Source organism: Brassica napus, chromosome C2 (genome assembly GCF_020379485.1).
Source record: "Brassica napus cultivar Da-Ae chromosome C2, Da-Ae, whole genome shotgun sequence".
In the NCBI taxonomy this organism is placed as follows: Eukaryota; Viridiplantae; Streptophyta; class Magnoliopsida; order Brassicales; family Brassicaceae; genus Brassica; species Brassica napus.
The window spans coordinates 28,136,340-28,147,702 of NC_063445.1; the positions used below are offsets into that span (position 1 = coordinate 28,136,340).

General features: G+C 34.3%; 1 protein-coding gene across 2 annotated transcripts; it reads left to right on the plus strand.

The window, feature by feature from the left end:
- Positions 1–214: 214 nt before the first annotated feature.
- LOC106422763 (trehalose-phosphate phosphatase B) lies at positions 215–2,845 on the plus strand. Of its 2 annotated transcripts, none has more exons than XM_048747406.1 (11): positions 215–629; positions 721–861; positions 947–1,018; positions 1,118–1,210; positions 1,307–1,354; positions 1,456–1,557; positions 1,792–1,869; positions 2,001–2,070; positions 2,165–2,235; positions 2,368–2,460; positions 2,565–2,845. In XM_048747406.1, the coding sequence occupies exons 1-11, from the start codon at positions 327–329 to the stop codon at positions 2,622–2,624; spliced, it is 1,131 nt and encodes a 376-aa protein (XP_048603363.1). In that variant the 5' UTR covers positions 215–326; the 3' UTR covers positions 2,625–2,845. The 2 variants fall into 2 exon arrangements, with proteins under 2 accessions (XP_048603363.1, XP_013719001.2); XM_013863547.3 differs by having other exon boundaries at positions 217–629; positions 1,298–1,354.
- Positions 2,846–11,363: the final 8,518 nt, after the last annotated feature.

Below are 11,363 nucleotides of genomic sequence, written 5' to 3' on the forward strand. Positions count from 1 at the left end.
TAAAGATCCAATAGAGTGGAAAAAAGAAGAAGAGGGAATTAAAAGGCTGAAAATAAGAAAGAGAGAGGGGCATAATGTGGCCAAAAAGGTACAGAGGGAGCCACCAATGATAGGTGAAGTTTTTGCAATTTCTTTTGTCTCATACTTAATTATTTTTCTCTCGTCCTTCTCTTCACACTTCTCCTTATAAATTCCTCTTCTACTTCTTCATTTCCTCCTCATCATTCACACACACACACTGTCTCTCTTTCTCTTTGTCTTTCTCCATATATATATATATATATATATATATATATCTCCTCTCGTTCTCAACACTTGTGAGAAATATGACGAACCAGAATGTCATCGTCTCCGACAGAAATCCCATCTTGGGTTCAAAAACCATCAGAGTCTCTGTCTCTAACTCTCCCCTGTTCTCTTCACCTTCCACTTACTTTACCTTCCCTCGTCGAAAGTTCTTGGAACTTCTTGAAGCAGCTGACAAAAACAACAACAACAACAACAAGAACAATCTTGGTGCTGGAAAGATTGCATCGTGGGTTGATTCCATGCGTGATTCTTCTCCTACACGTCTCAGATCCTCTTCTCGTGACTCTGACTCAGACAACGACGAAAAAACATCTTGGATCGTACGTTACTTATTTGTACCTTAAATCTGAATTATCCATATCAAGATTTTGGTATATCATCATGATTTCGTATTTTTATTTTTATTTTTAGGTTAGATTTCCATCAGCTTTGAATATGTTTGATAAGATTATGAATGCTGCAAAAGGGAAACAAATTGTGATGTTTCTTGATTACGATGGGACGCTTTCTCCTATAGTTGAAGATCCCGACAAAGCTTACATAACACATGAGGTTTTTATTCTGTTCCATGTCTAAAACCTTGTTATTTAATTATTTAATTGTTTTTGGTTTAATAATATTGTAATTATTTCAACAGATGCGAGAGGTTGTAAAGGATGCGGCTCTAAACTTCCCTACTGCTATAGTCACTGGACGATCCATTGATAAGGTACATTATATTTTACCAAATTTTGATATAAACTATATACTCTATATATATGATGAAGTCTATATATTAATATTAATTATGTGAGATAACTACTTTCAGGTTCGTGCTTTTGTCAAACTCAACGAGATTTACTACGCTGGAAGCCATGGCATGGACATTGAAGGACCTACCAACGAAAATAGTTACGGCGAGGTGAGAAAACAATGCAGAAAAAATTTATTGTTAAAAAAAACTAATTATCTAATTACTAATCTATTTTCTTTTGTGAAATGGTCTTAGAGTAATCAGGGAGTGCTGTTTCAACCTGCTCGTGAGTTTGTACCAATGATCGAGAAGGTGCATTTTGAGGCTTTTATTACCTTCACAAATGTAACTAATCGAATTACAGAGAGTGAAAACAGTATATATATTTAACTTTATTGTGTATATAACTTCAGGTGGTTAAGATTTTAGAAGAAAAGACAAAATGTATCCCTGGGGCTATGGTGGAGAACAACAAGTTTTGTCTGTCCGTACATTTTCGGCGTGTTGATGAGAAAGTAAGAACAAAAATGATTATGAAAACCGAAAAAACTTTCTCTTCTTTGTGAAATGGTCCACAGTGCTTATTGTTTTTAACCCAAAATATTTTACAAATAAACTTAAAAGACTTATATCTTGTTCAAATCTAACGTCTAGTTTTCACATAAAACTATTGTTTGATATGCATTAAACACTATACTTTTTGTAATGTCTTCTAATTATTTGTCTATGTACTTTTTTTTTTCTAACAGAGATGGGCCGCATTAGCCGAACAAGTAAAATCAGTTCTAGTTGATTATCCAAAGCTGAAACTAACCCAAGGTAGAAAGGTAAAATTAATCTTCCTCTCCCTCTTTTTACTAGTCCTTAGAAGGCTAAGTGTACTTTATGTAGAATAATAATACAATAACAATCATCTTTATCAGACTATACTAACTAATCTATTTATTTGTAAAACCAGGTGCTTGAAATCCGCCCCACAATCAAATGGGACAAGGGCCAAGCCCTAAATTTTTTGCTAAGATCATTAGGTGAGAGCATCACATATATGCATTTATTTATCTAATATTTGGGAAATAATTGTTAGTTCTGTTCATTCTTATATCCTCGATCTTATTAAAATAGGATTCGAAAATTCGGAAAATGTTGTTCCGGTGTATATTGGAGATGACCGTACCGACGAAGATGCGTTTAAGGTATGATGACAATTAGTTATAACACGTTTACGTACCATCAACTACTCTTATTTTTCTAGGTTTTTTTTAAATATACTTTAATATGCAGTTCAACAAATATTAACGTTGTAAATTAACCATATATTTCGATAGGTTTTACGTGAAAAGGGACAAGGTTTTGGGATTCTTGTCTCAAAAGTTCCAAAGGAAACCAATGCCTCTTATTCTCTTCAAGACCCTTCTCAGGTAAATTTAATCTTAGCCGTTTTTGATTTAATATAAAAATGATCGCAACCTTATACCTATATTTATGACTGTTATATTAAACTGGAAACCATTTTAATTTACAGGTTAATGAGTTTCTGAAGCGTTTGGTAGAGTGGAAGAGGAAGACAGTTGGGGAAGAGTGAAACAAATACCGCATTAGTAACACCTGAGTTTATTTCTAAATTTTGAGGAGAATATTTATATTGTCAACCTTTTAAGAAAACTAGTAGATGCTTAGAGGGTGTTTCGGCCAGAAGTATCTTAACTTTTCTACATGGATCCAGAAATTGTAAATTTCGTGTAGCGATTCAGAAAAGGGAGAAAATGTATTAATATATTCTCCGACGTTTATCTTCATTGCCAACTTCTTGTGCCTCGTCATAACTTTATTCATATTTTTTTTCTACCGTTCACTGTTTAATCAGTGAATATGGGATGATGTTTTCGATATGAGAAAAGTTTTTACACGTAGTATATTTTACATTGAGGTCGTTAATAATATTCACGGGTGTTTCATAAGCTGTAAAAACATCTTTTTGAACCAATTATATTTATTGTGGTTTAGCGACGAAACATTAATCGACTTTAAAAAAAGATTAATAGAGTTTTAAATTTTGAGGAAATAGAGTTCAATGTTTTTACCGCGAGCTTTATTTTAGTTAACCATTATAGTTGCTTTCAATGATAAGAATATTTAGCTTTTCACATGCAGGGTGTAAGCTTCTGTTCTTATTTTCAAATAAAATGATCATTTTCCAATTAAGTTTTAATATATTGGTAGTTAACAACACTTTGAAAAAGAGAACTTCTCTCTCTTCTGTTAGAGAGAGAAAACTCTCTTGATCTCAAACTCCTTTTCAAATCATAAATCAAAAGATTAGAGATGAGATGAGTTTGGTTCTGTGATCGGGTTTTTCTTCCGGAAACGATGGCTCCTTCAGTGTCGTTTGTCGGCTTCTGACTCCGGCGTCGTCTCTTATCCCTTGGTGTCGACGGCTGGCTCCGTGCCGGTTTCATCCGGCGTTTATAATTTTGGAAAAGAACGGTGAAGAAGGAAGACATGGTTGTGGCTTTAAAGCCGTCGGTGGTGGTTTAACTGGCTCTGGATGAGATCTCGGGACAGTCTCGATCGATCTCTCCATTACAAAGAGTGTAGGCGACGAAGGTGGGCGCGGTGTTTCTGGTTCCGGCGTTATCCGGTGAAACACGTGTCCATTTTGTCTCCTCCAATGTGAGCCTCGTAGATTGGGTTACGATGTGGTGTTTGGGTGACGCGTGTCTCGTTCATGGGTGAGTTTCGACACGTGGGTGGCCTCGCGAATTTCTGGACGCGTGGGATTGTGAGGCACCGCATGGTCTGTGGTTTGGGCTTAAGGCCCATGTTAAATTGCCATTTGTTCCGAGTTTTTAGCTTTATGTTTAATGTTTTTTGGGTTGTCTGGGCTTGACCCATTAATAAAATAATAATAGATGGAAAAAAAACAACACTTTGAAAAAGAATATAATCAAAGAGAATGAATATACTTTTATTATTATATTATGATATTACCTTTAACGCAGAGTAAACATTGTTACAGGTGTTTAGACTACATGCGCACTGCACAATACGTGCTTATAATTATATACTAATTAGCCAAATGTCATCGGGTTCGGGTTTTGGTTTCCGAGATTACATTGGATTTTTTTGTAGGAATACGAGAAACTCCCTGTAAAAGTAATAAAACAAAGTGCTTAACAAACAAAAGAGGGTAATAAAACAAAGTAGGGATCATTTAGTAGGGGTTATTGGTTATTGTATTTTAATGGATTTGAAAATCCGAACTAAATCTAGGGTTATTGGTTCTATGATTTTCAAATCTGTATTAAAATCATGTGTTATTGGTTTAATGATTTATAAATTCTGTATCAAATCAAGTGTTATTCAATCCCACAGATTTACTAATATATTTGATTTTATAATGGATTTGAATGGATTTGTTTGGATTTTTTAGTTAAAAATACAAAGACTCAAATCCGAGGGAAAACTCCAGGTTTGCATATTTTACTTGGATTTATAAATACTATATGAATTTCTAAATCAATCAAAATATATAAACCAATAACACCTCCTTAAAAATCACATGAATACAGATGCATATAACTAGGTATTATAAGTACGATAGAAAAGTATTAAATAATGTTATTTAAATAACAAAGCTGTAAATATCTTTATACAAAGGAAAGTATTAAACAAGAATGAAAGTACTGTTTTGCAGTGAAAGAAAAGCTCTTCTTGTCTGTTTATTTAAATATTAGAAATTAGAATGTAAGTATAATATGATTTTGGGTAGTCAGCAGAAATCACTACCGCAAATCCAACATGTTCAAATCCCATATATTATCTTACAATATTTTGAGTTCCCCCAAAGAGTGTATAGTGCTAAACTTTTTGGATATTAGTATACTGAAAATGTAAATTTAGTATAGACGTACTGAAAATGAAAATTTAGTATATGTACAATTTAAATCATATATAATTTATATTTAGACCAAAAATATAGTTTATATAAACAGAATATACCAAGTGATGAGATTATTTCAGAAAATCTCACTTTACAAGAAAACATGACTATTTCATTAATTTGACAATATACATGGCAACTTGAAACTATTTGTGATTATTTCATCAGACAAAAAACTAGCATTTGTTTATATCTAACTAGCTACTTTTAAACCATGATTATCTGGTTTTTGAATTTTTTATTATTTATTTATTTTTTATTTTTAAAAAAAATTAAAAAAGAAATCAACTGCGGGCTGCCACGTGTCAGTGGAACCCGCAGACAATACAAGGATCATGACAAAAGCGATCCTTATTTCATCTTCTTTGTTACCGATTTTTACTCAAAATATGGGGCTCATCACTGTAAAACCCTCTTGTAACTCCCGATAATTGTGCTCTTAGATCCTTTCAGTTTTTAACTGATTGATTTTCTATTTTCCACTTATATTATTATTATATAATAGCAATGTTTTACAACAAATAGTTATTTTTGAAATAATTTTCCACAAATATATAGGTTTTAATTATTTTTGATTGATAGTACCTTAAGTTTTCAATGCTTTATCATTGATTAATAATTAATTGAAAAGTTAAAAAGCTAGTTTGTGATTTATAAAATTAGCTTATAAAATATAAAATATTTCAAACAAAATAAAACATAATTTGATTTGTATCCAATATCAAGAACAAGTTTACAAAGAGTTTGCTGAAGTGTTATTCTTTGAACAATTTTTTTTACAGTATATATTTTGTTAGATTACCAACTTCAACCTAAAAAAAATTCAAAAAAAAGAAACTTCAACCTAAAAGGAAAATGCTTATCAATATATTAATTTATATGGTTGAAGTTCCTATTTTTTTTAATTATTGGAAGAATAAAGGAAACCTCAGGGTGGCCATACACAACTTTATATATCCATATATAGAAACTTAATAAAGCTCATTAATTCTTTTTTTTTTGAAAAAGGTCATTAATTGGTTAGTGATTTTGGACTATTGGGGTTGCGGTGTGATGAGAAGGAAAACTTGACGAAGATATTAGTTTGGACGACTTTTGTTGAATCGAAATTTGTGTGGGGTTTCAATTTCTTTTTATCTTTCCCTCATTTCCATTATTCACTTATGTTGCATTGTTGTGCATATGTATAAATTGAGTACATTTTCCACTACCGTCGCCATTAAAAATAATATATATATATATAAATATAAATATATATATATGTATAATTTCTGGTATGTATTTTTTTTTTGAAAGCATTTCCGGTATGTATGTTGACAGACGAATAAAGATGTTGTCAGACTCATCCGTGCTCGGATTACATAAATGGACACATTCAGTCTTCACTAGAAAGTATTTAACATAAACAATTTGAATATATTTGTGACAAAAAAAAAACAATTTGAATATGTATTTTTGTAACTTAGGCTTTCAATTTGAATATGTTTTTTGATAAAACATTATAAATAATGTTGTAGAATATTAACGTAGAAACTGGACTAATTTAGTATGTTAATTATGATCTCTTGTAAAAAAATCAGAAGCCAAAACTTTCTTTTTGAGAAAGAAAAGCGCATAGGTAGGATTTTGAACCCAGGTCGTGTGATAAAGGCCAGAAATCCAGGTCGCGTGATAAAGACCAGAAGCCAACAATTCTATATATGATCTATTGTTAGCCATTGTAAAATTTATGTTGCGTGTTAGCGACTGAAGATTTCATAGACTAGTTCGAACTTTGACACAATATCTATCAACTAAGACAAACACATAATTTCAAAGGTTAATGCAATGGAACTCTAGTTAAATTGGAATCCAATATATCTGATGTATAAACATAGTTGGTTCTGACTTCTCTTTTTTACTCATAAATAACTTTTACTAACTATCTGGTTTTCCATACAAAGGTTTATCAGTCTATACATGATTTTCCAACCACAAAGACACTTAGAATATAACTTAGGGACATTAGACATAGATGTAAAAATCTCCTTTAATATTAGTGTATTAAACGTTAAATATTTATATTACAAATATAAAGATATCAGATTCAAAAAGTTGGTGATAGTAGTCATAGTATAATATCAGTCTATACTTGCATTTTCTGTTATTTTCTAAAATGAATTTTTAAATGTATTCAAAAAGTAGTAACAGAAAATTATATCAAACGGTCCTGTATATATATACATTATAATAATATATATCTAAATATAGATTTTCATGACAGACTATAATAGCTAGGATGTCATTAGGCTTTATCCATACATTTTAGATGTAAAATTCTTAACAATTACATGTTCCGCGATCTTGACAATGCGATAAGGAGTAATAAATAAATATTTCTTTTAAAATAATTATTGTGGCAACCTGCAGGGAGATGAAAACATAAACTACAAGTTGCATGCAGATCGAGAACATGCAATTTACTCAGACAAATATTGTTTAATTGTAACTTTTGTAATAAATTAATCATCTCAAATATCTGAGAAAACTAAAGGGAGATGCTTAAAACCTGTTTAATTCTAAACGACACAATTTTTTTTTTAAATGTTGTGCATGTAATAACCATCATAACTAAAAATCAGTTATACAAATATAGTCTTTTTTTTTGGTCTGCGTATAAATAATATAATCAAATAATGGACTTATTATATAGATGATAGATCTGACCTTATATTGCATATTACTAAGAGCATGATTATTGGGAGGCTTTTAGGACGGGGTTCTTAGCGGAATATAAGAACCCGTCTCTTAAAACTTTTATTTAAAAGCAGGTTCTTAACTTTTTTAGTTAAAAGTTAAGAATCAAGTTCTTATATTCCGTTAAGAACTCCACCTTAAGAATCCTCCAATAATCATGCTCCCACGGAAGGAAGCTCAACAAGTGGGAAATAATAAGATTCAATTGCATGCGCATATTGAAAAATACTTCCGAGTTGGTTTAATTATGATTTTTTTGTTAATAGGCATTCGATTTATTTCTCTTAAACAGACAGCTTTTTGATGTGGCCATATGCTATTATACTATCAAACAAAGATCAGAACTGTTTAAAGATAGAATGCAAATTGCATTTTATATTTAAGACAAATTGGAATGGTTAGAAAAATGAGAAAATGGAAAAATAGGACACCTAAAATTTGGATTTGTCCCCTTAGGACTTTATCTAAGATTTTTGTCTCATTAAGATTTTAATTCATTTTAATACGATTGTACTAATAGATTTTTGAAAATTAACTTAATTAAAATATATAATATTTATTTTTAGTTTTTTTTAATACAACTTTGTAGATGAAAAAGGGTAAATAGAAAAAGGGAAAAAGACACGGTAAATCTAAAATTTTACTTTTTCTCTCATCTTCTCCGCTGATACTCTTTCTCTTTTCTTAATGGCGAGTTTTCTTGTTTTTCACATGATTAAACCCAAGTCTTCTATGTTCTTTGTTTCTTCTTTCTCGTATTTGTTCTCTAGTTGTGATTAGCTCTAATTCTTCTTTAACCGGTTTAATTCATCTTCAAATTTGGAGCAACTGCTGCAGATTTTCACCTGTTTTTATCTTTATGGATGCTTCAAAACTCACTTTTTTCTTAGCCCAGTCCACCAAAAGGTATTGAATCAGCGTTTTTCTCATTAAAGGCCTCTCAAGGTTTGGTCTTATGAGTTTTTGATGGGTGTAACGGCGGTAGAGGAAGAGTGAATGACAGAGAGAATGATCGGCGCTGACCTCAGGGCCGTAGTGGCAGGAGGAGGCAAAGATAAAAGACGTGCTTAAAAGACTTTTGTAAGTGGCGGTTTAGAGATATTGTAAAGTTTGTTTTTTAAGATTAAAATATTTTTTGTTTTTAATACCGAGGTTTTAGGTTATGGAGACTCAGAAGAGCGACGGCGATGGAGACACAGCAAACCCTAATGGAGGAGGCGCGCATGGAATTCCGACGGTGGTGGAGGTCTCCTCACAGGTGACGTTAGCGGATCCGACTGTGGAAGTGGGCGAGCTAATTCCCAATGGAGATGTGGATTCAGGAGTTATGAAGGAAAGGGCAGTTGGTTTGGAAATAGCACCAATGGTATCTGTGGAGGGTGATGTACTTGGAGATATGAAGGAGATGGAGGATTTTTCAAAATCGGCACCGGTGGTACTAGCTGGGGTAGATACTGGTACGCAGTCGCCGTGGAAGAGGGGACCTGCTGCGGGGGATGTGCAGCCTGTGATCGATATTGTGGATGACGTTGCTTCATTTCTCATTCCAAATGATATTTTTGAGGATGCGGAGTTGTAGTGGAAGAGTTATGTAGTGAGATATTTCATAGGAGATGGGCCCCATGTGGGCTCGATACATGCCACAGTGAATCGTATTTGGTCTTCTCCAAAGAGCGGATCTAAGATTGATGTGCAGTTCATTGATAAAAACACAGTCTTGTTTCGTATTGAGAGCAGTCAAATGAGGTCTCGAGTGATTCAGCGACGTTACTGGAATATCTCAGATGTACCTCTTGTGGTAAGTGTGGTCACCGGAATCTGCTCTGAAGCCTCATGAACTTACGGCGATGCCTTTGTGGATTGACCTTAAAGGTGTTCCTAATGACCTCTTCTCTCACAAGGGACTGAAGTGTTTGACGAAAGTAGACGGAAAATTCGTTAAACTTCACCCAATTACGGAAAAGTGTATCAGGTTGGATGTTGCTCGTGTCCTTGTAGAGGTGGGTTTGCATAAACCATTGATTGAGAAAATTGTGTTTAAGGATAAAGCTAGAGATCAATGTGAGATTGAGGTCAAGTTTCCATAGCTTCCTACACAATGTTTTGTATGCCAGGGATGGGGGCATAAAGGAACAGAGTGCAAGGCAGCTAATGTAACTATCCTCAAGAGAGGAGAAGAGAATGTTGCGCAGACGGGGACTGTTGCAGTTCCTATCCTAACGTTGGAGAAGACGCACCGAGAGAGTAATGTGGTTACAGACCTGCTGAGAGAATTAACAGCATTTTCCACTGGCTCCCTTGTCCAGGGAGAGAGCTCCAATGGCGCTCAAATCCCATATCAGCCTCTTGCTTCTAAAATGGTGGGAATGGTTGAAAGATCAAAGTCTTACCCAAGGATTCAGATATCTGAATCTACAACTAAGACTTTTTCTGCTCCTGAGGAAGGGAATTGGGCATTGGTTTCTGGCAAATCACGAAGCGATGGAAATGGATGGTGATGGGTAGCCCGCATGGACATGTGGAAGGTTTGAGTGTAGTGGTTTCACCATCTAAATTCAGCCCTCTAATGGAGATTGAGGATGATGGGGAAGAGGAAGCTGCAGAAGTTCTGAACGAGGTTGTGGAGGAGGTTGAGGAAGGTGAGGTTATCGAGGAAAGAGGGGTCCAACTAATACCCTCTCGGGGAAAAAGATCTCGGGTTGCAAATGTGCACAAGTTAGCTAAGAAGACAATTGTTAGAACGAAGGACCTGAAGTTCGGACGTAGGCATGGCCAATACAAAAAATCTTTTGTACGGAAACTATGACGAGTTTCTTTTCATGGAACCTGCGTGGTTTTAATATGGCACGCAAGCATCGAGCAGTTGGATTATGGCTGAAAAGCCTTTGTTTGGTTGCCTTGTTGAAACAAGAGTTCGAGAGGGAAAGTTTAAAAAATGTTTTGATACAGCTTTGCCACATTGCAAGTTTTAACGAATTATGAGTATCATCATCTTGGGAGAATCTAGTTTTGTTGGTCTGACCGTGTGGTAGTAACTAAGCTTCATATGAGCGATCAGATCATCACGTGTGCCATCAAAATCCCGGAGTCAGGAGAGCAGTTCATTTGTTCAGCTATATACGCTCACAATACAGCTACTGAGAGGATTTCATTATGGAGGGATCTTAGGGGAACACAAGCTTCTTATGCTCATCTCAACTTGCCTTGGGTTCGCACTGGAGACTACAATGTCAAGCTGGCCTCTAAGGAGCATTCTCGTGCAATAGATTACCGTAGTGATCAGGTGGGAATGACGCATTTTCAAGAAGTTATCACAGACTGTGGATTATTGGATCTACCATATGTTGTAACTCTGTTCACATGGTGGAATAAGAGAGAAGAGGACCCTATTGGGAAAAAATTAGACCGAGCTTTGGTCAATGGTGAATGGTGAATGGTTGAAATGTTACCCACAATCTTATGCAAATTTTGATGCTGGAGGGGTGTCTGATCACGCTAGATGTTTGGTCAGATTAACAGGGCAACTTGATGAATCCCGTAAGCCTTTTCGTTTCTTCAATTATCTTGCTGACCACAAGGAGTTCTTACCAACTGTTAAGGGAGTTTGGGATACTACACCACAGTTGTATCATTCATGCTCTGCTC

Excerpts from the sequence above, each read along its gene's own strand:
- LOC106422763 (XM_013863547.3), top strand. The coding sequence starts at position 327 with ATGACGAACCAGAATGTCATCGTCTCCGACAGAAATCCCATCTTGGGT. Across the intron at positions 1,019-1,117 it reads CTGGACGATCCATTGATAAG|GTTCGTGCTTTTGTCAAACT; the intron begins GTACATTATATT and ends AACTACTTTCAG. Across the intron at positions 2,236-2,367 it reads CCGACGAAGATGCGTTTAAG|GTTTTACGTGAAAAGGGACA; the intron begins GTATGATGACAA and ends ATATTTCGATAG.